The sequence below is a fragment of the Zootermopsis nevadensis genome, unplaced genomic scaffold (genome assembly GCF_977971745.1).
Source record: "Zootermopsis nevadensis isolate Lab colony 2312 unplaced genomic scaffold, Znev_1.0 Znev_ptg000024l, whole genome shotgun sequence".
NCBI classification, from domain to species: Eukaryota; Metazoa; Arthropoda; class Insecta; order Blattodea; family Termopsidae; genus Zootermopsis; species Zootermopsis nevadensis.
This window is the reverse complement of record NW_028259156.1, coordinates 11047563-11075356: the sequence shown is the minus strand read 5'-3', so window position 1 is coordinate 11075356 and position 27794 is coordinate 11047563. Positions and strand designations below refer to the sequence as shown.

Here is a 27794-nt window from a genome sequence, read left to right as displayed (position 1 = left end):
TCTCTAGCCTCAGCCTTAGTCCATGTCCGAGAGTTCAGAAATCAAGAATGAAACTTATGGAACTTTTCATAAGGCATTACAGTGTTCTGTTTCTTTTAAAAAATGTGTGAAAACTACTAGCTTAATTTAGTCTTAAGAACTTTGTCTGAACACATACTTTGTTGGATTCCCTTTGCTGCTACACATACTTGCATTTATCCTAGTAGTGATATTACCTCCTATGTTCTGTGCAGGACTTCTGAAGCATTATGGTAAAGATCATCAAGATTATGAAGATTGTTTGGCTGTAAAAAACAAGTTGATTGAGACATCTTGTAATGTTCCCAGTGTTCTACAACGCTCAGTGAGTATACACTTTCTCTTTCATTTAGATAATTATTAGTCCTAGGTTTTAATGGTACTAATTTGTCTGCAGAGTTTCCCTAACAGATCTAAATGGGATACTCTCATAACAAATGCACGTCAAGTGTCACTGATTTGATCGTAGTCTCAGTAAAGAAGTATTATGGTGGAAGTTACATATTGGGACAAAAGAAAAAGAAGCACTTTCTGTAGTAATAACCTGTATAAATTCTGTATGCCATTCCATAATTTACACACACTTCTCAAAATTTAATAAAAACATAGATGAATGATTTCAGTAATGATTTCTGACAATGAATTATTATGGATAATTTAATGTTGGCTCACATTCTTATTAAGCTATGTACTATAGTATAAATAGTAGGTGTATGTGACGAGAGGTCGAGCTAGATAAGAAAAGAGTGGATAGGTGGATAATAAGTCATGTTTTCAGGAAACACATTCTGAAGTATTCATTTTTATTGAAGTCTCATATTCGTTATGTTGCACAGCAAAGTGATGGATATCTCTCTTTGTGTGACAGGAAAACTTTGTGGCACTGTGTGAGTTGCAGCGTGACCTAAATGGCTTTGACAATCTAGTGCAGCCTGACAGAGAGTTTGTGCGACAAGGGTGCCTTCTAAAGCATTCCCGTAAAGGTTTTCAGCAGCGCATGTTCTTCCTGGTGAGTGAGGTTATGTAATATTTCATTCTGCCTACAGTGTGCAGTAATCAGTTTCAGTTCATGAGTTGCTTATTTTCTGCAGCTCCAGCAGTTCTGTGCTATTCTTATGAAATCTTTGCATGAAGTGCACATTTGGAAAGATCATGTCTCTGCCTACCCATGTTTTATCTCTGGAGAAACTAGTTTTCATTAAATTTGGTATTGGGTATACAGTAAAAGTTATTGGGCATTTTTCAGTTTAGTCTGAAGCTTATATTAAATTGTATAAAGTTTCTCAAAACCATACAAGAAAGAATATTTTATTCCTGTGTGCATTGTACTGATAATGATGAGCTTAAAAATGTGTACTCCCCCCCCCCCCAATATTGTCAGGGTGATTAAGTCGAGAAGAATGAGATGGGTGGGGCATGTAGCGCGCATGGATGGGACAAGAGGTGTGCACCGGGTATTGGTCAGGAAGCCTGGGGGGAAGAGACCGCTGGGGAGACCTAGACGTAGATGGGAGGATAATGTTAGGCGGGATCTATGGGAGATAGGAGTTGAAGGAGACTGAATTTTGTTGGCTCAGGACAGGGTCTGGTGGAGGGCTTTGGTTAATTCGTTGATGAACCTTCAGGTTCAGTAAGCCATCTAGTTAATTGGTTAGTGCATTGTATTGATGATATTATTGAAACATAATATTTTTATCTAATAGTTTTATTTTGACAGATTTCTAACATTAGCCATGAGGTTCCTCAAGCATATGTTTATGTATGTACTTTATGCATTAAATAATTATTTTATGTTGAATTGACAGTTTTCGGACCTCTTGCTGTATACCAACCGCATTGTTCAGCCAAGCCCTCAGTTCAAAGTTCATGGTCAGCTGCCACTGAGAGGTGTTATAGTGGAGGAGACACCAGACAATAAGACTGGAGCAAACTACTGCTTCAGTATTTATGGTGGCAATAGGTAATTGTTGATCATATAACTGTAAGGTGCATGTGTGTGCATACAATGGGCACTGTATATTCAATATACTGTCATATTTTCTTGGTCTAGAGATAAGATATACTGACAGGTTTTTTGTGGTTTCCTAAGTCCTTCCAGGCAAATGCAAGACAATAGAGTACTTGAAACTAGTCCACAATTGCTTCCTTCCACACCTTTTTCGGTTTGTTATTTATTAATCATTCTATCATGTTATGCTCTATGATATGAGCTATTTGGAACATCCTAATTTGAAATGAAGCATAAATAAATAAGTTACATGTCATATTAAGATATATAGAATTTCATCAAAAGTTCAGACTAATTTTTAAGAGCAATCATTTGTCATTCCATCTCTGGTTAAAAATCCTAAACATTACAATATATAAAACTGCAATTTTACTGTTGTTTTATATGGATATTAAACTTTGCTCGAGAACAGGGTGTTGAAAAAAATGTTTCAGCCCAAATTTTTAATCTGAACTTGTAATACTTTTTGACTTAATAAATTTGTGCTAGTAATTATTCTACTAATGCATATTTTTACAAAATGCGAGCATTAACTTATCCTCATATCTGATGTCATATTCTGTTACTATTGTGCTATTGGTAATTGTGGCAGAGCGCTTACTGTAGCAGCAAGCAGCCAAGAGGAGAAAGACAAGTGGCTGGAAGATCTCACAGCTACAATACAGACTGCCCGAGAGAAAGGAGATAATAAACTTCAATACCTCAGTCTGAAGTCATGCAGTGAGTAGTCATTTGTTTAATGGTGTGTTGGTGCACTCTGCCAACAAACACCACGAAGAATAAAATGTACTAAACTGTTAATTCTGTTTAGTTCTGGTCCTCATGTTCTTGCGGTTATAGCTTGATGTGTAACTTTGGGTTTTGTAGTTCAGAAGCAGTATATGTGGAAGGTGTTCCAACATTAATTCAAACAATTTATTTCAACCCATGATGTGAATAAATCTTGTATTTCACATAATTTTTATCTTTGATATTGACCTGTTTTTACCTCTCTAATTTCCACACCGTGATGTTCATAAATACACTTGGACTTCCCCAGATGGCAGAACACACAATCAAATAGATCATGTTTTAGTAGATAAGAGAAGGCAGACAAATGTAATTGATGTGAGATCATTCAGAGGAGCAGATTGCGACACTGATCATTATCTGGTGGTAGCAAAAGTGAGGGAGCGGCTTTCAGTAAGTAGACGAACTAAACAAAATTTTGACACAGAAAGATTTGATTTGAAAAAATTAAGTGAGGGAGAGGCAAAGGAACAATATCAAGTTGAAATTTCGAATAGGTTTCAAATTTTAGAGACAAATGAGGATAATGAAAGTGTGGACATCAACAGGGAGTGGGAAAATGTCAAAAACTGCATCAAAATTTCAGCAAAAGAGAAACTAGGATACTACAGGAGAAAGCAAAATAAACCGTGGTTTGATGAAGAATGTTCAAAATTAATAGATCGAAGGAAGCAAACAAAATTTCAATGGTTGCAGAACCCAAACAAAACAAATGCGGATAATCTATGTAACGTGAGACGTGAGGCTAGTAGAACCTTTAGGACTAAGAAAAGGGAATACCTGAAGGGCAAAATTGCTGAACTTGAGACAAATAATAAGGAAAACAATATCAGAGACCTGTACAGAGGCATTAATAACTTTAAGAAAGGATATCAACCCCAGACCAACTTGGTAAAGGATGATAGTGGCAATTTGCTTGCAGATCCAATAAAAATTGTGAATAGGTGGAAAAATTTCTTTAGCGAGCTCTTAAATGTTCATGATACTGGTGATATTAGACAGATTAAAATGCATACAGCTGAACTGTTGGTGCCAGAACCTAGCTTAGATGAAGTGGAACTAGCCATTGTGAAGTTGAAAAGTTATAAATCTCCAGGAATTGATCAGATTCCGGCCGAATTAATTAAAACAGGTGGCAAAGGGTTGCATATGAGGATCCATAAGCTTATTCAGTTAATTTGGGATAAGGAAGAGATGCCACAACAATAGAAGGAATCCATAATTATTCCTATTCATAAGAAGGGGGACAAGACTGAGTGTGGTAATTACCGAGGAATATCGCTGCTATCAACCTCCTACAAAATTCTATCCAACATTCTTTTGGCAAGATTAACCCCATATGCGAATGAAATTATTGGGGATCATCAGTGTGGGTTCAGACGAAACAGATCAACGATTGATCAGATCTTTTGCATTCGTCAGATACTAGAGAAAAAATGGGAGTTCGGTGGGACCGTACATCAGTTATTTATAGATTTCAAAAAAGCCTATGACTCTGTGAAGAGAGAAGTGCTATATAATATTCTTATTGAATTTGGTATACCAAAGAAGCTAGTGGGTCTAATAAAAATGTGCTTAAATGAAACCTGTAGCAAAATTCGAGTAGGTAAATATGTATCTGAGACATTCCTCATCAAGAACGGTCTAAAGCAAGGAGATGCTTTGTCTCCCTTGCTCTTTAACTTTGCGCTAGAATACGCCATCAGGAAGGTCCAAGGTAGGCAGGAGGGTTTGCAATTGAATGGGACACATCAGCTGTTGGCATATGCTGATGATGTTAATTTATTGGGGGACGATATAAATACAATAAAGAGGAACGCGGAAGTTTTACTAGAGGCTGGTAGACAAGTGGGGCTGGAAGTAAATTCAGAAAAAACTAAGTACATGTTAGTATCTCGTCATCAGAAGACAGGCGGGCAAAATTATCTTAGGGTGGCTAATAAATCCTTTGAAAGGGTTACAAAGTTCAAATATTTGGGAACAACAATAACAAATCAAAATGATACTTGTGAGGAAGTTAGGAGGAGACTAAATTCCGGAAATGCTTGCTACTTCTCAGTCCAAAATATTTTGTCTTCCCGTCTGATTTCTAAGAACCTGAAAATTAAAGTATACAGAACAATAATCTTGCCTGTTGTTTTGTATGGGTGCGAAACATGGTCTCTCACTCAGAGGGAGGAACACAGATTGCAGGTGTTTGAGAATCGGGTGTTGAGGAGGATATTTGGGCCTAAGAGGGAAGACGATGGGGCGTGGAGAAAACTGCACAATGACGAGCTTAAAAATCTGTACTGCTCCCCCAGTATTGTGAGGGTGATTAAGTCGAGAAGAGTGAGATGGGCGGGACATGTAGCGCGCATGGATGGGACAAGAGGTGTGCAACGGGTACTGGTTGGGAAACCTGAAGGGAAGAGACCGCTGGGGAGACCTAGACGTAGATGGGAGGATAATCTCAGGCGGGATCTATGGGAGATAGGAGTTGAAGGAAACTGGATTTTGTTGGCCCAGGACAGGGTCCGGTGGAGGGCTTTGGTTAATTCGGTGATGAACCTTCGGGTTCGGTAAGCCATCTAGTTAGTTAGTTAGTTAATACTGATCTGTAACTTTGGTCTCCCAGCCTGAAGAAAAAACAAACATTAGGGGTGTTGATGAGAATATTTGGATAAAGGTAGAGAAAGTAAGAACTCAGGACTGAGAAAACCTATCCCAGTGTCACTGTGTCACTTTTTCCATCACAAATCCCACTTGAAGTGATCAGGGTGCAAACAGGCCTCTGAGGTGATAAGCCTGTGACTAACCTCTCGAACTCTGTCATGGCCTACAATAACACTTAGTTTTTAACTTCACTTCATTATAAAGATTTGCTGTAAGTTATAATTTGAGAATTTGTAATTATCCAAGATCTTGGTCTTCAGACACATTGTATGTAAGTTATTATATTGATGGAAGGTTGTGGGACAGATCATGTTATTTTTTTTATTCTTATCTTATAAACTAAAAATAAATTATTTTGTTTCATGCCAGCCATGTCTGAATAAGGATGTTTGCACCACAATTAAATAACAACTTTTCTATAAATGAAAGCATATTAAAATGTTGAGAAAGTTATTGAAATTATGTTTTGAATTTGGAAATTTTGGAAGGCTGTATTTGTGAAATTATTAATCAGTAGTTCACACAGACATGATGCAAGAATGAGTGTCTGTAATCAGTCTTATGTGTGAAAACACTAACCATCTGTTGGTATTGTCAATTTGTAAAGTGTGGTCCAGTTTTATGTATTTGTAAAACTTAATGTTCACACAGGTTCATCAGATGAGGTGATGGAAACTTGCGGTGGGGATGGTGTGAATGATACCAATGGAACAGGGCGGGAGAAAGCAGCAGGAGCCGCTCAGCGCAGCAACACGACAGTACATGTTTGTTGGCATCGGAACACTAGTATTAGCATGCGTGATCAGTTACGAGCTGTAGAAGTTAGTATACTTTATAGTTACTTCTCTCGGCATAATTTCATTGTTGTGTACCATGTTTGGTTAAACACATGTCTGATACACTCACTAGTGTGTTCTATTAAATTTAGGCAGAATAATTGTTTTTGTTTTACAGAATGTCGTGACTACCACTTCAATGCAGTCAGAGTGCAATAATGAGTCCCAGGGGGTGCTTATGTGCATACCTTTCTTCAGCCACTTTATTTCATTTTTTGAATCCAGCAGGAACTATAAATTAAAAATTTAATTATTCATTTCTTTACAAAACCTCTACTAATACAGATTACATTCGTGTTAAATTTCACCAAGTTTTTTATTGTTAACATATATGAGTAGGCTATTCCATACAGGGATTTGTATGTACATTTATATAACCTATGTCCTTATGAAATTTTACGTTATGGTGGATAATTTTCTCCATAATACCAAACACAATGTCTAGATTTTGCACAACCACCGTGTTCTTTTACATTCTACAAAAAAGTGGCTTTAAGGAAAGGTGCATATTTTGTTAGTTATCTGTTATTATAAAATGTTAGCACCCTATATTAAATGATTCTAGTATTCTCCCTTCATAAATGTTTGCACTGCCAACATATTATTGATTTCTGGAATATATCTAGGTGAGATGACCTATAGTTGCATGATCTTTATATCTAATTTAGATGAAAGTGTGTTGGTTAAGTTAAAAGTTTTTGGGGGAGCTGGGGAGATGAACATGCAAATATTTTTCAGTCTTTCCATGTAATATAAAAGAGGACTAGGTGAAAGGTATTTGGAAAGTAAGGTATAAAAAAGGACAGAATTGCCTGTGTTCCAAGCGCAGTGCTTTGAATGGATATGCCCCATCTCCTTTACTCTTTAAAGAGTGGTCACATTAAATAGAGAAGATAAGCCTAAGAAAGTAGGTTCTGTTGATCAGGGTTAGTGTTTTTACTGTATAAATGTTTTATTTTTAGAACCAACTGAGTGGTTATCTGTTGCGAAAATTCAAGAACAGCAATGGCTGGCAGAAGTTGTGGGTTGTTTTCACGAACTTCTGTTTATTTTTCTACAAAACCTTCCAGGTAAGATTGATGTAATTTTGTTGAACAAGAAAATTTGCATTATGAATTTATGCTTGTTTACAGTTACAGGAACTTAAAGCTCTTTGTAACATATGGGCTATTGATCATTTAGAAAAATTAGTCATTATTGTTATTAAAAATAAACTTTAAACTGACATATTGTGAAAGACAAGACATTTTACTGACGTTTCTATAACATCTGATTTGGTTAATAATGTTAGGATAACGGAATGTGTGGGGCTGAGATGGCCTTGGTGACATGTAGCTAGAATTGGGGAAGACAATGCATATAGAATTTTCATGGAAAATATTTTGCAAAACAGAAGTGGGTGGCAGTATAACATTAAGCTGGATTGTAGGTAGGTGTGTAGTTGGGATGTTGATCGAGATGTTAAAGTTTCGATACCTGAATGACAGTTGAACTTTGTATCTGTGAAACACTAACATACGTAGTTGAAGGTAATCTTACATAACATAATAAGCAGTTTTGCCTGTTGCATATGGACTGTGACTAGACATGGTTGAGTTCTTATTTAAATAACCAAAGAAAAAGACCAGCTTAGACCCTTTGTTTGCCAGATGATCAGTCAGTGAATTGTTCATATTAGATGTCTTCTTCTTCTGTGGCTCTCCGGTCCATATTCAGTCCATGGCGTCCTCAATTCTCCTCTTCCATTCGGTCCTCTGTTAGGTCCATCTGTCCGAGCCTTTGATTGAGGTTTCGAAACATCTTCCTTTTTACGGTGCATGGTTGTTAGCCTTGCGACCAACCCCCAACCTGGAAGACCAGGGTACCTGTCTTAGTCTGACCTTTCCCACTCGACCAATCTGGCTAGGGAGGCCCTACCAGTAGCTATGCTACCACCACTGAGGTACTAAAGCCCCACCACCACGACAAGGTGCAGGTACCATTAAGTGGGGTGTTCATATTAGATACAGTAGAAAATAATGTTGCTGTACATTTTTATTAAATTATTTACAAATATTGGTTAATCCTTTGAGTGACATTTAAGTGGCCTAAATTACTGCTAGAATTGGTTTCTTTCCTTGCATAATAAAATGCCATTACCTATGCTACTTTTGGCTAGAAAATCGAGTGAAAGGGAAACAAACAGAACTCGGTGTACTCAGTCATTAATAGATGTCAGAAGCTTACAGTCCTTAAGAGAGCAAAAAATATGCTATATGTGCACGCTCTGCAGGATTCAGGAAGTGGAAAACAGGTATGTTCATACAGCATAGTGATTCTGAACATGCCAGTATTTATTTTATACTCTTCAGAAGGCTATAGATTTCTTTCTTTCCTATGGTCTGCAAAATTGGTGCTTATTCACTTTTTATATATATCTTATAGAATTAGAATAACAGGTTATTGACTGGGAGTGTCATATCATGCCTTATGGCTCACAACTTACCCTGCAGTGTAACTACAAAATATGGTTATATCAGATGATTCTACTTCTGACCAGTGTGCCTCATGCTGTATGTCTGTCTGTAGACTGCCGTTGGTTACATTTCATTCATGAAAGCTAAGTTTACATGTGTGTAACCCAAGCTTTTGAGTAGTATATTTAGTAAAACCTGTTAGTTCTCTCCAAGTACATGTTCGTAACACACGTTTTACCATAGTTGTCTGTAACCAAAAGTTTTTGTTGTTAGGAAAATAATTTTCTGTGTTGCTAATGCTGTGTACAGTGTAGTCGGTGCAGTAGTTTTTGGCTGGTGGAAAAGCTAGTGGAGCTGGCGGACAGGCCTACTCCGTGTACCTGAGGTGGCAAGGTCAGTGTATTTCTTTTGTTTGGGCGTTCAGTCCGATAAGCTCCTCGGTGCAGTCAGCATTATACTGTCGCACAAGTGACTCGCTCCTAGCCTTCCCCTTGAAAATTCCACCGGCCAAAAACTATTGCGCCGACTATAAGACTTGATTTGTTATTTTTGCAGCTTTAGTAACTTTAGTATGTATAGATTTAATATTCAGGACCTTTTTAATTTGTGCTTTTCATGAAATATTAGGATTGAAGAGGATGATAGTGGGCGATGCAGTAAGATAGATTTTAATCTTGGGTTTTAGGTGATTTTAATTGTGCTGTTTTTAACTGCCCTCAGTTTTGTTACATGTATCACCTATAAGTTACATTCATGTATTGATTTTATGGTTTATAACTTGTAGGATGACTTCCCATTGGCCAGCTTGCCTCTGTTGGGGTATACAGTCAGTTCTCCCTCAGAGCAAGATGCCATACACAAAGAATATGTGTTCAAACTCCAGTTCAAGAATCACGTTTATTTTTTCCGGGCTGAAAGTGAATACACATTTGGTCGGTAAGTTAAATAATGCAGAATTGTGTTGTTGCTTCTTGAAACTTGTTGGCTTCTGGTGTTTTAAATTTTTTCTTCTTCTGAAATGCAGGTCTAATTCATTACTACCATTGTCTCCAATTAGTGAAGTTGTTTCACATTCCTTTTTCAGTGACATAGTCTATCATAACTTCTGTAGTGTGGAGCATTGTTTCCTCCCTTCAAACTCCTTTAAACCATTATGTCAAGCTGTTACTTTATTAACTCCGTAAGTCCATGTAACTTTATGTCCAAAGATTATTGTAGGACTTTATTGTACAATAATCCATATACAAACTAAGACATTTAAAAAATTTCAAAAAAACCCCAACTGTTTTGGATTTCAGTCAACTACACGGCACAACAAGTAACGCAATTAGCAGATGTTCATATGTTATTAACAAGTGGCATTTTGTTTTTGAAGATGGATGGAAGTTATCAGCAGTGCTACACAGCATTCTGGTCGTTTACGGCTGTTCAGTAGGAAGGAAAGTGTGTTAGAAGACAGCTAGATTTTGCAATAGGATGTTGGTAAGTCCATGTTTGCAGTAATAAGAACTGTGAAGCTGACCACCTCTTCCACATGTTCCATTATTAGGAAGTTACTCTATCATTTGGCATGTTAAAAGAATGAGGTTAATGGGTGTTATTAAGTGTTGAGAGTTGGTAAATTTTTTATGGTTTCTGGTTTAATAGGAAAGAATGATTAAGCATATATGTATTAATTCTTTTCTCTGTGTGAAATGAGCAAATATAGATCATTGTGAATCTTGAGTACTCTTGTGTACATATGCTAAAAGCAAAGGAGGAGTAGGATGTGAAATGAAATTATACATATAATGCTTAATAAATGTAAACACTTAATGTGTTCTAATGTATAAAATAGGTCATGCTGGTATCTTGCATTTGCCATGGTATTACATCTAAGAACAGTCCAAAGCATTGAACTGAACTGAACTGAATCAAATTGAACCTAATTGCTGGTAAATTTGGATTTCAGGTATAGAAGCATTTTCAGTGTGCAAATCTTTGAGAGTACATATAACTATATTATTTGGAATTAAATTATGTATTAAAGGTGTTGTACACTTATTTACATGGTAATAATTTAATGTTCTTTGGAATGTTATGTGACAAAATATGTTTCTGCTGCTTAATTTCACGTGTTCCACCCATAAAATTAATGTTTCTTGGAATTGGTCATATAATGCCTGTTTCAGTGATAGAAAGGGCAGCTATGCACTACTTTTCAGTTTCTTTAAAGGGATACAGAGAACTGAAATTTTAATTGGATATAAACTAAATTTAAAGGAGCAGCAGTTTATACAGTATGATGTTCTCTAATTAGAACGGTGTGAGTACAGAGTAAGACGCCTTGTTATGAATTAGAAAGAACATGTATTGCAGACTTGTTGTTTTATAATGGAACTTGTATTATCACATATGATGGGACATCACACAACCTTATTCTTCTCTCTCTTCTTCCGTTTCTTGACCGTTACTTCGGTCTTCCGGTGCCTAATATTTTCTTCCATTCTTCTCTATTTTCCCATCCTTGTGGAGGTAGTTTCCACTCTATCATGGTTCTTGTAATTTTGTCGTTCCATCCTGGTCTCTGTCTTCCTCTCTTCCTTCTCTCTTTTGGTTGCCATTATTCTTGTATACAATAATTATTAAAGTACACAAATTGCACTCTTATTTTGAATGATAGACATGTTATTATTAAATATTCTTTCATCAGTGTTGTTTGTTCATGTAGAATGCTTAACCAGTTTCATATTGCTGGCTAGGTTACAAGAACATTATAACCTTTTTTAGCAGCAATTGAGCCTGCATTGTGAAACAGTGTTTGGTCTAAGAGACTGCTGATTTTTCCGACTGCATACTGTCAGAGATTCTGTCTTCTTGTAGAGTGATGCCATCAAGCATTTCCACAAGTTCCTCTATCTGAATTAGAAGTTCATAAAATTCCCCACACTGTTATTTCATCATTTACAGTAAATTTATAAGATCCTGTGACTCTGAACATTGCTGCTGAATTGTTAGCACTTGTGCTCGAGATTTTGTGTGCTTATTCTCCGACCCACCAGGCAAATGCTTGGATACTACCTTAAATTATGCCACAAATGCTTCTTTGTATATCATTTCCAGTTTATTAATTATCTAATAATTTGATGGTATAGGGCGTATGTTCTGAACTACTGGTAGGATCATTATATCACAAATGAGTAAGTAATTATGATCCCCTGTGTCTGTGTGCACGTAATTTTATTTTACTTGGTTTAGAAGTCTTCAGCAGATGATACATCAATAGCATAGTTACAGAATTCTTAATTAATATGTGGATTCAAATTAATGAGGAATAGAGCTCAGGCTGATAGATGGTGATGGTATAAGAATGTCAGACATTTTTGTTTTGTACTGAAGGATTTTAATGCATAGAATGAAGTATTAGATTTTACATCTGTTTGTCTGTGGACAGTTATTTAAGCAATGGAATAGTAATTTTAATATATATTTATGTTATAACTGTATGGAGAAATCCATGGCTTAGGTTCATGTCATGAAATCATTTTCAGAAAACCATAATAATCTGATCATGATTGCCTGCTGTTATATGCAAACACCTTTGTGACTTAACTGTTGTATGGCCTGAATTTGAAAAGTACTTCTATATGAACTGTTACTCAGATCCTTGTGATTTGAAAGCATTTGTTTTTCCCTGCCTTCAGAGTTTTTTCTCATATTGGCACCAGTTCCCAAGTTACTTGTACTTTGTTTAACGCTTAACATGGTATAATATAAAATAACCACTGTGTGCGCACGTGCACATGCACACATTTGCATGATTTTATTATTTTATGAATGCATTTTTAAAACTTCAGTGCAAAACAAAATGTTGCATATTAAATATAGCATATTTGTAATTTGAAAAAGGTAATTAAATACAGTTGAGCAGCAGTTATCAAGAATATGAATGGCAAGTTAAAGGAACAAATAAGCTTCCATTGATGTACTGTGTTAAGAAAAAATTATCTTTAAACCTTTTCCCATTCTTTAGATTAAATTGTATGAAACTTTCTTTAGAATGGGTAGTATTTGAATTCAGAGTTCTTGCTTAATTTATATTAATATTTAGATATAAGAGATCAATCTTTATTTCATGATAATTTAATTCCTTTCATATGAAATTTTATAGTAAAATCCAATCAAAAGCAGTCCATATAACAATGCAATTCACTACAATCTTGTGCATTGGTAACATAAATGATACAAGGATTTTTTTATATTGTGTGCTATCCTTTTTTTAAAAAAATCACTTTGCTATACTTTGATGGCCTACTCTTGTATTTTCGGGATAATGTAAACTTAAAGGTAAGTTTGCTTCATTTCAGATTTTAAGTTATGACAGTTTGGTTTTAAGTTGACAGCTGGTCATGGGTTTCAGTTTAATATCATTTCTTTGTTTGCAGAAGAAATACTGTAGTAATTGTACAAAGCAATGAATTGAAATAATTTCAAAACAATTTCATTGTCATCTGCATCAGCTTCTTCCATATGGCAATAAATGAATTACATATCATATAATACTGCAGACAGTCATGTACTTGTCACAGAGGCACAGTAAATAATTTTGTAAATTATGTAAGACAAGTTAAGGTAACCAGTTTTCATTACTGTCCCTGCTGAGATTTAACTGGACTATCAAATGGAAGAATTTTTAATAAAAATGGTACTGGTAAGAATTTTTACATTAATATGACAGCATATTTTGCAGATTACACTATAGTAGTCACTGAAAAGTTGGCAAAGTAAAATGTGTCTGTATATAAACCTGAGAAGACACCATAAGAAGTATCACAAGAAATATTTAAACTCAAGGATACATGAATGTTTTCAATGAAGAAGGAAAAGCTCTTTGGAGGATGACTTGGTATAATCAAATAACAGATTGGTAGGTGGAAGTATTACATTCATTTGAAAGTTGGCAAATGTCATTTTATCTTACAATTTCTTCTTATATTTTTATTGGTAAACTCTTATCTCTTCATTAATAAAAGCAAAGTGTTTGGTGCTGCTTGGTTATTTAATACTATATCAACTGCAGCATTTGTTTAGCATCAGATGAGTTGAGAGGATGATTATCTACAGTATTTGTCATAGTAAATCTTTGCTTTGATAAATGTTTCTCTCTTCTTTATCTGATTGACAGATGAATGAATGACTGAAGAGATATAGATTTAAAAATAATAAGTTTTTCCTACAAGAATGGTTTGCAGAGTTCCAGAATTGTTATACCTTCAAACACAATGAAGATTATGAAGCACATAAATACCATTTACTGTTCTGCAAGATGATGAAGGTACCATGCTATGGAATGGGCAAAATATTGTTGCAGTGTAATTATTTTCATATAAATTTAATAAATTTTGACAATGTATGTAGAAGTTTATTTGTTCTCTCAATATCTGGATTCTTGCATAGGTCATTCTTCAGTTATTGTTTGTTTTTTTGCAGTTAACTTTCAACTTGTATGGAATCATGATCGTCATATTGCACTAAATAATTACTCCCATTCAATCGAGTTTGTAGCATTTTTCTTAAAATATAGCGTTTACTTATTTTGTGCTAGTATTCAATTATTTGTCATTGCTGTTTTTGTATCCTGCAAAGAGCTTTGGAAAATACATTAAAATTTATGGTTGGCTAAAATGCTTTAATTTCTTGTATATATATTGTATATTCTTCAGACATTTTTATGAAGAACTGAAAAATACAGCAGCTGTTATTTACTGAATAATTATTTTTATCAAATTAGGCACAAGGGATGGTACTGAAAGCCATAATAAAATATTCACCTCACTTGAGAAATGCCAGTGCATAGTAAAACATTATATTAATTTTAATTTCAATATCAATATATTGTTATATGTTATAACTTTACATTTTATATACTCACATATAAGGGTGGTGTTTGCATCTGAAGCATCACATTAGCATGGTAATATTTGTATTGTTGTTCTTTTCTTTTTATTCTGTATGAGGATAATGTGCATTTCAAGTATGCAGAGATATGAACGCCTACTTATCTCTTTTTGTAACAGGAAATAATAGTTTTATGTTTGCTTTTGATTATTTAGAATATTTAGTTCGTACAATGCTAACATACATGCAGGTAAAACGTGATTATAAGGGCCTTAAAAACTGCATTACTGTAAAGATAAGACTAATATTTAGTCAGTAATTCTTTTCAACACACTTAAAAGCCTTTGTTGATTTGTTATGAAATATTAATTGGATATATTTCTCTGTGTAATAAAAATAAGATAATAAAATATGGTACTGATTTATATTTAAACATATAAATTAATGTTTTCATCCCCCCCCCCCCACACACACACACAAATATTTCAAAACATGGTATATAAATATCCACATATGATACTTTATCTTTCAGATGTTTCAGTTTCTACTTTACAAAACTTCTGTTGCTGCTCTTGGGGCTGAAATTTACAGAAAAGGAATTGGATATTTAATGTATAATGGTTTTTACATGAAGTGTGGCTATTAATGTAATTTGTAATAAGGTAATTATCTCCAAAATGTATGCTGCTTCCAAAATATTGGAATATTTACATACTATTTTTGGTTATATATTAACTAACTTGATGGCTTACCGAACCTGAAGGTTCATTACCGAATTAAACAAAGCCCTCCACCGGACCCTGTCCTGGGCCAGCAAAATCCAGTCTCCTTCAACTCCTATCTCCCATAGATCCCGCCTGACATTATCCTCCCATCTCCGTCTAGGTCTGCCCAACCAATACCCGGTGCACACCTCTTGTCTCATCCTGACAACATTGGGGGAGTAGTACAGATTTTTAAGCTCATCATTATGCAGTATATTGTCTTTTAAAATCAGATCTCCATAAATAAGAAAAAATTAGTCTCAGAGATGCTGTTGTGGCATTTTATGGTATTGTTGCAAGTTACTGTTTGTATGCAGCAATAGTTAAATTCTAAAAGGGTTCTGACTGCTGTAGTCAAGTGGTTAGTGGTGGTCCTTCAGGATGTCCTGGGTTCAAATTTCAGCCTGGAGACTGGTTCCTCCATGCAAATGCCTGGATAGTACCTTAAATTAGGGCATAACCGCTTCCTTCCTTCATGCACAATGATGAAGTCATTAACTCTGAAGTACTGGTGTATTATTTATTAAAATATTTACTAACATTCACAAATCTTTTTAAAAAGTCACTTTAATGGTCGCTTGTAAGCACGCAAGTCCTCATGGTCATAGAGTTTATGTATCTTATTATACATGTAACAAAAAAAGAAAAGCAAGTTATCATATTCTCCTCTGTAAGGTCCAAAACATTCACTAGCATCACTGATTTTCTTGTGTTCATTTCGTAACCAATCAGGATTGCTACTTTGTTCTCCAGTAACATTCCCATTACTTGTTCCACTCAAATGACTAATCCTGTCTGCAGCATTGGCATCCCTGTCTGTGGTGTCTATATTTTTGGAAGTCTCAACACATGTAGATCTCTCTTGTGTTTTTTGCCCATTTCCAGTTGCTTTCATTTCTGAACTTTCAGCACAGAGGTTGACGCTATTCATGTTCCATGCCACAGTGTGGAGCTCCACAAGGAATTGGTGGATGGCCTCTATAGTAGCCAAATACCAACGTGGGCTTCCATTCTGATGTCTCCAAAACTGGGAGATACGAGACTGCAGAACTATACATGGCAAATCTAGAATCACAAATAAATGATTTCCATATCTTAACATTTGTACAAATCTTGGACAATACAGAAACAATCTGTATTAGGCTTGGCATTTATGTGGAAAGAAAAACATACAAAGCTTCGGTTGTGAAACTGTATGGAAACAAGCTCAGAAAGATTATAATATGAAAATAGATGCCATTAATATAAAAGTTGTAATGTGGATTTGATTGGACTGCTTCAGACAAAGATTCTCAAATTAGGCTATGACTTACTTTCCATATTTTCTAAACCACCATTCACTAATCCTACTGTTCAACAATATAGCAGTAAATTTTATTGGGCTATTGTTATTTGTCATTGTTGTATCTGTTCATACACTTTAAATATAAAGTTGAATGGTGATGGTTTTGATCAGAACTGTTCTTTGACCAACATGTACATAAGTAATATTACGACCACGTCTCATACTACATTTCATTAAATAATGCCATGCTGTGCAGCCACAAGCTAGTTAAATGTACTTTGTACTGTCTTGAAAGTTTCATATAGCTTAAACGATTTGTTTAAAAGTTACAAATTACAGATAATTTTCTCTCAGTGGCAAGTCAGTTTCTGAAGATAACTTCATGTTCGTCATCAAATGAATTCTCTATATAACTAAATTTATACCAAACCTCTCACACGCTGATCTTTGTAGATACCACGACTTTGGTTCCATGTGCTGTCAATAAATACAGCCTTTGTAATAGGCAATCTTGCACCTACATTTAATTTCTTGGGTCTTGGTTCAGCATTGTCAGCATCCATTTCCCTAAAATAAAATTAAAGGGACTTGCAGGTAATAAACATTCTTATTCCTCTAGTTATGATTTATTCTGCCTTTGTTTTCCCTGTAAGCTTTGCAAGAGATAATTATGATGTGACCTATAACTTAATGTACATTCTAAATTATGGTTGACACCTCATATTCTCTGGTCACAGAATTTTTATTTCATACAGGTAAGAGATAGGAAAGGCATGTAGTTCACTTGTGCTGGAGCTGGTGATAAAATTAGTCTAGCCACAAATCAGGACTTTGATGGTAACTGTATGAGTGTCACTTATTACATAGACTTTAAATTGTAGTAATGTGTAGAGAAATGAAAGTTTTCAATGGAAATGTTGAAGCCATCAATGTGAAGGTAGTTAGTTCGAGGAAGCAGTTGAAACAAATTGACTTCGAAATGAACTGTTCTTCACAAACTTTTGAATTAAATAATTATCCCAAAAGAATGCATACTAGTTTTGTAGTTGTCTATTTCCATTAGAGCAAGAGTATAATAATGGTAATTTTGACAGGGTTCCAGTATTGTACTGTTTGGTAACTACATACACGATAAACTGTTAAACTTACGATAATGAATCAAAAATATTTTCAACAGAGACAGCATCCTTTCCTGGGAAAACCAGCACTACCTAAAAAACAACATTTTAACAAAGTTATATTTATGGCTCACAAAACAGTATGTAACAACAAACACCTATAATACAATCGTATATTATTCAATGCTTTGATTAACTAAATTAATATTAGACTTAATTTCCTATTCCCATATAATGAAGGTTAATAATGCTGTTAGTAACATCAAATGAAATGGTTGTGGCCTCTTTGGCTCCAATTACTGGGCAACGTATAAAAAATCTCACTTTGACTCTTTAATTCCAAACTTCATGCATGTTACATAGTCCAGGGCTTGAGAAATATGGTTATCCATACTATCAGTTAAGGAGAAGTTCACAACAGTCATTTATATTAACAGCCTTAGTCTCATGTTAATGTTAAAAAGTCAGAAGCATATTGCAAACAATTTTATGTAAACTTCATAGTGGCCTGTTAAAAAGTAAAAGTAGTTTACCATTAATGTGAATTACATGATAGAAGAATAACAACTTACCTTCTCATTTGATCCATAATCTGGTATACACGGATAGGTATAGATATTGACATCATCAGGTGCCAGAACTGCTGCATGTACTGCCGTACTCTTCCCGTCAATTTCCCGTGAGTGTTTAATAATATCGATCTTAATAGGTAACTGCAATGAAACAATATTGTGCATTCCTTAGAGACCTAATGCTAGTTTTCAGAAAGAAATCTGGCAATTACACAACATACAACCCTAACCTTAACCTTCGGAACTAGGCCTTGTAAATCTTGTACTGGAATGAAGCAATTGTAACAAAAATATTTTCTAGACTTTTTACACAACACACAAGGTTGTCTTTGGCTGACTTCATCCAAAATCATCCAATTTTCTATCTTCAAATCCTTGAAAGGTTCACTGTCATCACACATTCGTTTCAGCGGCTCCATTATTATTACAAGGCTGCCAATTACTGACCATGGCTAGTCTTGCAATATGTCAGAGTTCGTCGGCATTAATCCATTTGTTGAAACTAGCATATACATCATCCATGCAAAATTGAAAACTGTGAAATTCTGGATGTATAACAGTATAAGTAACATCATATTAGGATCCTCATTGCGGCCCAGGTTGGTTGTTCAGAAACATGGTTGGCATCCAAAGGGAGTTGGTAATCCGATTGTCAGCGACTTCTTTTCCCACCTTTAGTAACTACGACTGAGGCTTTTGTTATTCACAACAGTCATCGTCAAAACAAGCTTCTTGTCGATTTTGTAAGAATAAATTACTTATCACATTTTTGTCAATAATAGTAGTATTTAATAGTATAGATTTAATTTGATTTCATTTGTATTGTCTGTTCTGTGGTCACAGAAACTAAGCCTAAATGAGATATATATAGGTCGTGCGATTAATTGTGGCACCTAAATCGGGTTCAAACTCCAGAGAACCAACCAACCAAAATCCTTTGAACAAAGGACGTGTTGCCTGACGGGAAAACGTCTCATTAGCAGCAACAGACCCCAGTTTGAATAGTCGAGGTTCCCGCCACGACAAAACCCCCGTTAGCATAAGCATATTCCCGTTTTAGTTATAATGCTCTGTTTACCATTTCCAGCAATGCGTTTCGTACTCAGGAACAGGGCCGTACTTAGCCACAGGCACATGAAGCGCCAGCCTGGGGCCCCGCAGATATAGAGGGCCCTCAATAAAGTTAATTTTGAAAAAAGGAAGAAACAAAAACAAACAAATTTTACTACGTAAAAATTACAATCATAAATACCAGGGCCATGCAAAGGTACTTGAAGCCCTTGTGGAAGAAAACATCGGAGTACCTTTACTTATTTGAGATAAGAAAATATTAAAATGCGCAGCAGTGAGTAAACCAAGTCGGGAGATCGGGCCACGCCAAATATATCCTTTCGTCTTATTGTGTGCAGGTTTGTATATTTCTGTGGCAGCCAATGACAAAATCATATTGTTATTTCTAATTAAAAATATTAAACGCTCTTTGCTTTATTGATCGGGGCCCATAGATTCAGTGCACTCCCCATTTGCACAACCCTGATAAAGACATTTTTTTACAAAAAGAGGATGTAAAATGAGGAGCTACTTGTGAAAGGGTAGCGGACGCAGGTCACGAAACCCAGAAACACGGCGATGGGAGTCGATGCGCTGACCACGTGATGACCCGCCAAAGCCGTATGGCTGGTCACCATACTCTCACGGGCTGTTGCGACAAAGAGTTTAGTTCAGTATTGTTCTTTATATTTCGCAGTATTAAAACGTTTGTGTTTAAACAGATTGGTAAAAATAATTGGTTTTTCCTGATAATATTTATATATGAAAGTTGTTGTTTTTTCTTTTTTGGTATCTTAAAAAGGGGGCCCCGAGAATTGTAAGTAAGGTCCTGCTCAGGAATGGTGTTACCTAGCAAGGGACGATGTCTTGCACTTGAACAGGACTCCGCCCTTCGTTAGTTTTTTGTTTGGGGTGTGGGCACCTAAATGCCCGATGTGTAACCCGAGAGAAGGGATTTCAGTAGTAGTGGGGGCTTCACCGTTTCAAACACAGCTAGAGCTGCAAACCAACTGAAGCTGACACCCCTCTATCGCGTGCTTCGGACGAGTCCATCTCATACGACCAAAACAAGTCTTTTGCGCAAGTGCCTGCATTTGTCACGCGGTCTGTATATACCACGCTGTTGTGAAAGGTTGTGTGGTGATAAGCTGTGACAATGGCCTTGACTTTTGAAACCAAAAAGGTATGTTTGAGAAAATGATAATATTTTTATACTATGCTGTTAATATATGAGTGCATTTTGTGTGCTATGTATGACACTCTGAAGAATGATGATTCTATTGAGTGTAACTTAAAATCACTTTACATTTTGCAGCATAGTGATTAGCACTCTCTCCTTGTGTCCGGGAGGCATCAGGGATTTAATGATTTTTCTACAGCCATCCATACAAATTCTGAGATAGTACAGTACTATTAATAACACTTCTACATCCTTTAACCATTAATTATCAGCCTTGCTTCACAGCATACAAGTCCAGCTTGTCAAGTATTGCAATTGCACAGTACTGGTAGCACTGTATTCTCATACAAGGTTAAAGTTTATCAGTTTATTCAGTTGTAAACAATGAAATTAAATAAAAATCATTAGGTAAACAAAGAATCAAATAAAATCAGTGCCAAACATCAAACACACTGCATTATCTTAGTATTGTTGAAAATTTTAATTCAAACGCAAGTGGTACTGTGTGTGTGTATAATAAGGTGAGAGAGTTTGGAGTGGTCATTGTAGCTGCACTCTTGGAAACCATTATAAACTTCAATTTGGGGTTGATGCATTTTACAAACACATTTACTTCCAGTAATGAACTGTAACTGAGAAGAAGCATTTGGCTTGATGTCCATCCTTTTGAATTTCAGATAAACTGAGCACTGGGGTATTGACAATGTCAGTGTGGAAGGCTAGCATCAATATTAAAATTAATTATTGTCTTATTGAGCAATAGATGTCAGATTCGATGTGATAAGCAGTCAGAACTACCAGCAAAATTATATTTAATTCTGTGTACAAGATTCAAAGTTCATTTTTGAGGGGATTTAAATTTAAAAAGTTTCTAACGTTTTTTGTTCCAGCAGTTTTTATAAAGTCTAATATGTCACTGAATCCTATACTCATTTTTCCCAGCATGTCATTCCCAAGAGTGCGAAACCAATTTGTAGCAATGCGTGTTACATCTGTCCTAACTAGTTCTAGGATCTGGGTGCCTTCTTGACTCAGCACTGTGTTCAAAAGTTCACTGAGTCTTCCACCTCCCATCAGATTTGTCATATTGACCTGAAACATGAAAATTTACAAGTAAAGATTAAGAGGATGTGTTTATTATGTGGTTTGACATCTCAGATTTATTTTTACGAAATGAATAAAGAGGAAACTCTGCCTGTCCAACTGTACATTTTACATCCCAAACCATACATCAGATTTTGATTAAATTTTTTTGTTTTGAGAGCAACAAAAATATTTATTTGGCTAATTTCGTTTTGGTCCATACTGGTTTACTATAACTGTTACGTTACTTGAAGTTCAAATCAGAGTCCTCAAAAAACAGCTTATGTCTGGGGAAAGCTGGAAGAGAGTTATAGAAGGTGTTGAGAAAAAAAAATTCTAGTATATTTTAGGTTGCAGTGAAAGGATTTATTGGAGGATGGGACTAAAATAGAAAACGAATTCATAAAATTTTATAAACAAATTACTGTTCGTTCTTTTCCACCTTCCTATCGTAGTGTTCCCAAAACAAGGAAGGTAAAATTCTACAAGATTGGACATTTTCAACGAAATACATAAACATTCTATTTCATAACTATTAAACTTCAACCAATAGTTCTGGTGCGTCGGTTGTTACTTGCTTTTCATAATAATATGGGAATTCAGTGCGTAGTGACTCGCTACGGGCTGCGACTGAAGTTCAATTCCCGGCAGGGGTACTGTTTATGTCTTCACTGTCACGTTAGTAGAGGCTCTGGGTCCCATCTTACCTCCTATCCAGTGGGTACAGGGGGGCTCTTTCCCTAGAACTAGAACGATCGGAGCGTGAAGCTAACCACACACATCCATCTAGTACCAAGGTTAGGAATGCGCACACACCCCTGTTAGTTAGTGCTTAGTTAAAGGCACGGGTACAAACATTGCTACCGCCACTGTCACAATTTTCAGTAAGATATGCAGTACAGTATTTACATTTACCTGAAATGCTTCGATAAAGTACGTAATATTAAGATTCTTCATGTAGAGAGAAATGTTCTGGGTTGCGAGATCCACCGTGCCGGTAAAGTTCACGTTGATAGCCGATACCCTATTCAGATGAGAAAACATTTATAGAAATAAGAAAATTTACAATAATACCCGCTCATGAAACCGATTCTAAAACAAACCGTTTGCCTAACCCGAATTTATTTTTAAATACAACTAGGAGTTTATTAAGGGCGTGGGAACGTAAGTTTGGTTGCATGTGAACTTTACTTAGAATTAACTACTTAGATCATACTCTTTGAGGATGCCGTGCCGTAGGTCAGGTGGCTAGTCGGTGGCTCCTCACAGCGGAGGATTGCTTGCGTGCACATTTCAGTTCATACAAAGGAGCACTGGGTCAAGTTTTCTCCGAGTCCTTCGGTTTTCCTCTGTCAATGTCAATGTTGTCTGTCGAATGGGCAGTTAGTGGCTTTGCATCGTTAGCAATAATAATACGCGTTGAGTAGCCCAGTCGTTCCCGTGCTGTTTTCCCGGTCCGGTAATCGAAACTGATCGGGGAACATTTGACCAGTTTCCATATCCGAAAATTAGGAAAATGGTAGATGTAACTATCACATTAAAGTATAACATTCAAACAACATTTTGAGGTTGAATTTGTGCACTGCGAATCAAACGATGAGGCATTATTTTAGGTTATAGAGCCACTGTGTGTGTTACAGGCTAAGCACGCACATTTCCACGTAATTCACTGAATTTAATTTTCATACGTGAATTACTGGGTGCTTTATACATTTTGGTTATTGAAATAACTAGTTGAAATTATACTACTGAGATTATCGTTTGTACAGAGTAGCTTTATACACAGTGGGACAGAACACCATTGAGCGGACAATACGCTGCATCAGTATTGGGCAGGTTCACTGTCGCTCCATGAGCAGCTTTAAGCGACCCTAAATGGATAAGTGGACCGGTTATTGTTCTGCACTGATGTTAGTGCGTTAGTGTTAGCGTTATAATACAGCAGTATATAATTACAAGAAACACCGATGGCGGTAATGTAAACACAAGAGGAAGCTACTATTTAAACATATCTAATTTAAAGTTACCTAGTTTCTTGTTTCATTACGTCTACAAGCAACTAGTTAGCGTTTACTTTAATACAAGGTGATAGTTAGCAATACTCACGTGGCGGGTCCGTTACCATGAACTGGTAGCACGTTGCCCAGCACGCCTCTCATGTCGTATTTAGTCCTTAAATGTATTTCTGAGAAATGAAGATCGAATTCCAGCTTCCTTTGCAACCACTTAATTCTCATTTTGTCAACTTTAAATTCGGACATCTTACTTATGTTCATATCTTCTAGGTATAAAGACAGCCTGTGAAATGGAACGAAGGCACACTGAACAAACAAACAAACAAAGATAAAACTTTAATAATTACTCATTGAAGCACTGCATGTTGTAGATCCAGGAAATCAAGACCCAATAGGCTTAAATCGTCTTACCAATAGCAGTTGAATTTTTTTTAAAATTCTTATATAAGGAACATACAGTAAGGTTGGGTAGAAAAGACTTAGTTTTGTTTGATATAATATTATAACGGAATTTTCGAAGTTTATAGAGTCATAAAATCTACGAAGCAATTCAGGTGTAGCTGGCATACAGTTTGTAAATACGTGCGTAAGTGGGAATTGCGTGGATGTTCTTGCGTGTACCTATGTATGTACTCAGAGGCGAAAACGTCCATGTTAACCGTGCTAGCCTGGCTAACACTTTGGAATACGGAATAAAAAAAGAAAGAAAGAAAAGGAAAACAAGAAGTTCTCTGCCTTACTTTCGTGGTTCATTGGTACTCCATATACTGGACAAAGCAGAACCGTTAAAATAAAATGCACGGTTAGCCAGCTCAAGCCAGCTTCTCGTTTTTGGGTAGTCGAGGCTTACGCTCTGCCATAATTAAAAATGCATAAATAATTAGAAATACTCCAATATCACCCACAAACAGGATTAGCAGTGAACGTCCGAGACACCCTTAACTGAAATGTTGTGATATTAAGGATTCTGCTGTGTGCTGTGTTCTATCCCCGAAACGATGAGTAACAAAGTTAACTTGAGTGGTTTTATTTACTTTTTTAGGTTCCGAAGGTTTCGTACTCACCCTCCTATCATTTCGTGTGTGATGTTGAAGTTCAGTTGCCTCATAACAAAGGGATCCAGAACCGGGAGTTCCAGTGTTGGCTGCGGGTACTTCATCTTGTCCTTGAGAAACTCTGCAAGTTCAGTTAAGACGAAGTCGTCAGGGTACATGATCTCACCTGAAGGTAAGATCTGTCTTACTCGTCCAACGGTACCAACTGTAATGTCAACGTATTAAAATAATTTAATATTCAGTGGCAGCTGAGAAGGACTTACAATGGAAATATTTATGTGACTAGTATCTAACTTTTGTTGGGAAAATTTTTCGATGTTATGAATTGTGATTACGTGGGCAGAAAGATAAACAATCAACTGCTCATGTAAGTGGTAGTTCAGTTTGTAAAATTCATATTAAATTTAGGCTACGTATTTTAAAAAAATTGTAAATAGAAAGTTTAAACCGATTGGAAAAATGTTCTTCAATTTGCAGTCTGCCTTTTCCATTTCTGAACCATTTTATAGATTTTTTTAAAATTTGTTAAGTACGTTATGCCTCTTTTAAACACAACCTGGTATTTTATAATTTCTTACGAACGCTATCAATAACGTGAAGAACTCATGAACTTGTAAAGTGAGTACGACACAAGCACCGCATAGTACAGGGTCAGAATTAACGTGTAGTAATAGATATTTGAAAAAATATGCACTTTTCATGAAGACTGTAGAACAGAAATATGGCGACGATGCGAATGTTTGAGGTTATGATTACAGATTTATTATGGACGTAATCTGCACTTATATAATAATTTGTTTCCAAACGCTGAGTAATAATATTAATAATCTGTAACATGTTTGCAATTGTAAACAAAATAATTCTGACTTGACTATTTTTTCTTGGACCATCAAAACACAAATTCACAATTTAGTTTACGTATTACGTGAACAAAATTACGTATTAATATTGTATAAAAAACTCACATTACTTAATTATAACATTAGAAATCACAAGATTTGTAGGACTGGAAGTCTTGTGCAAACGGAAATTATATTTTATTCGTTTTTTATGTTATTTTATGCCAGTAAATACTCACAATATATGAAAAAGTTTAAAATGAAAGTTGTAGATGTTAATGAAATACGTAGTTTAATATCGTGCATTAAAATTTCGCGATGAGCCACGTGCGAGAAAGTTGAGCTTCATGTGAATCAGGGGATATGTTGGACTCATAAGAATAAAAATTAAATTCGCCTGACAGCATTTAGATCAGAGCACCATTGCCACAATTGGTTGTTCCGTTGAGTAGTTTCAGAGACGAAACACGCGAACCGACTGACAGACCGCCCCCACTTCCTATTCGCCTTGTCTTTTCAATATTTTCATTGACATTGGACAGACTCCGTAGTTACAGAAGATTCATCTCACTAATGTTAATTGTATAACGAGTTTAAGCAACTTACTTATCGCATCCTTGGATGTTTGAGTGATTCCCGAAATCAGGTCCATCCATCTGGATTTTTGTCTCAATTCGGTGCCTACAGGGGCATCCAGAAGAAAAGTTACGGTCGTCATGAATAACGCGATGTTATTAAAATTCATGACTGCGTTCACCTAAGGAAATTTGTGAAGTTAAAACAATCTAATTTGTTATATAACATTGTTTATGGTCTTAATACAGGTTTACATTAATGACAACTAAGTGTCTAACTCTATCGAGGAGGGTCTGTGAGAGGAAAGGCATTAAATAATAATCGTATGTAATCTGTTTTTCCTACATAACATTGTCGAAACAAGGGAACATGTGACAGTGTGTCTCCAGCCTTGCTAGATTAAGGGCAGCCTCTTGATAATATTGTTTAGCTTATCCTTTGCATCAGCGTGTAACATTTATCTTGTCAGTACATTTAGAATATGTTTTATTTATATTTCAGTAAAAGAGGGAATAAATGTCACTCTAAGAAAGAAATAAAAATACAAACGTCCTGGAAAAACTGTTTTCCGGTCTTGTAGACACGGGCAGACAGACACGGCCACTCCAATAAGTTAATTTATGCCGTTTTTAGTTGCGAGCGATTTGATAACTGGCGACCAATTATTCCCAAACATGTCCACACTGGCAACTTTATGTTTTGTTTGTAATTCAAGATGAGATAAAAACATATGAAGGTCTGCCTCTGAAATGTTTCGAAACAGTAATGCAGCAGTCTTTTTTACAGTTGCGAAATATTCGAATGAAGAAATAAAACTTGTCCCGCATCGTTGTCGATACAACGTTTTGCAACTGAGTACATGTGTGCAGGTCTCGACGTACCCCAAGAGAAACGTGCTCCTTAAAATGTACGTAAGGATTCACAGATGCCGCGATTTTTTAAAATGAAAATGTAAGGAACAATCCGGTTTGTCGGTCTGATGGGAGAGGGAGTTCGTCACGGGACCTACAGATCCACCGACTGGGGATTAAAATGGAACGGGTTTGCAAAGAAAGATCTTAAACATTTCCAGTCTCCGGATCAACTCGTTCACACACAGACACAAAATGTCTTTTGCACCGGCTTGTTCGCGTCCTCCAACATTTTGGAATCTACAGCCAAATTTACACTGTACCAAAATTAAGAAGAACAGCATCATCGATGCATCTCTACTTTGTAGCTAAGTAAAAAGTGGTATAGTTAGCACTTTAACTTCTTCGTAGTTAGTAAATCGTTTTAGACTGAAAATATTGAGTGTTATTTTTCAGTCTGGACTTTGAGGATATTCCTTTAATAACCACTTCTACAGTTGACAAGTCACTCTTAAATTAATTAGAAATAAATCATAGAGGAATAGACTTACTTACATTTGTTCACAGTAGTAATATATTTAGTGCGGATAATTTCGTGCCGGCTGTGTGAAACTGTGGAACACGAAAGGATTATTTATTGTTTTGCTTATTTTCGTCACCGTCCTTTCCATACTCATCCTATCGACTATTGCTCCACGTCGATTATAATTTTCCTAAGGATGATGTTTCTTATCTCTTCGTTTTTAAATCTGACTGTAGTGCAGTTT

The 27794-nt window shown here is 35.9% G+C and overlaps 3 protein-coding genes across 8 annotated transcripts in view; 1 reads left to right on the top strand and 2 right to left on the bottom strand.

Moving 5' to 3' along the window:
* Cdep (Chondrocyte-derived ezrin-like domain containing protein) overlaps window positions 1-15072 on the top strand; it is a 76768-nt gene extending 61696 nt beyond the window's left edge. For 2 of the 3 annotated variants that reach the window (XM_022068605.2, XM_022068608.2), the window contains 8 exons: window positions 234-343; window positions 887-1027; window positions 1824-1978; window positions 2619-2746; window positions 6122-6291; window positions 7269-7376; window positions 9547-9698; window positions 10138-15072. In XM_022068605.2, the coding sequence (XP_021924297.1) occupies window positions 234-343; window positions 887-1027; window positions 1824-1978; window positions 2619-2746; window positions 6122-6291; window positions 7269-7376; window positions 9547-9698; window positions 10138-10225 (1052 nt within the window). In that variant the 3' untranslated portion in view covers window positions 10226-15072. The remainder of the gene's footprint in view (window positions 1-233; window positions 344-886; window positions 1028-1823; window positions 1979-2618; window positions 2747-6121; window positions 6292-7268; window positions 7377-9546; window positions 9699-10137) is intronic. The other variant, XM_022068607.2, reaches the window with a different exon arrangement.
* An 830-nt stretch (window positions 15073-15902) lies between these two features.
* Window positions 15903-19112, bottom strand: LOC110832000 (tRNA-uridine aminocarboxypropyltransferase 1). 3 transcript variants are annotated; one of them, XM_022068601.2, is made up of 5 exons: window positions 18826-19112; window positions 18379-18519; window positions 17838-17899; window positions 17119-17255; window positions 15903-16468 (listed from the first exon to the last, which is right to left on the bottom strand). In XM_022068601.2, the coding sequence occupies exons 1-5, from the start codon at window positions 18826-18828 to the stop codon at window positions 15966-15968; spliced, it is 846 nt and encodes a 281-aa protein (XP_021924293.1). In that variant the 5' UTR covers window positions 18829-19112; the 3' UTR covers window positions 15903-15965. The 3 variants fall into 3 exon arrangements, with proteins under 3 accessions (XP_021924293.1, XP_021924291.1, XP_021924292.1); XM_022068599.1 differs by lacking the exon at window positions 18826-19112 and adding an exon at window positions 18609-18819; XM_022068600.1 differs by lacking the exon at window positions 18826-19112 and adding an exon at window positions 18615-18819.
* A 1848-nt stretch (window positions 19113-20960) lies between these two features.
* On the bottom strand, window positions 20961-27787 carry LOC110832001 (uncharacterized). 2 transcript variants are annotated; one of them, XM_022068603.2, is made up of 6 exons: window positions 27579-27787; window positions 26207-26357; window positions 24771-24966; window positions 23798-23989; window positions 22607-22715; window positions 20961-21700 (listed from the first exon to the last, which is right to left on the bottom strand). In XM_022068603.2, the coding sequence occupies exons 2-6, from the start codon at window positions 26343-26345 to the stop codon at window positions 21440-21442; spliced, it is 897 nt and encodes a 298-aa protein (XP_021924295.1). In that variant the 5' UTR covers window positions 26346-26357; window positions 27579-27787; the 3' UTR covers window positions 20961-21439. The 2 variants fall into 2 exon arrangements, with proteins under 2 accessions (XP_021924295.1, XP_021924294.1); XM_022068602.2 differs by having other exon boundaries at window positions 27583-27783.
* Window positions 27788-27794: the final 7 nt, after the last annotated feature.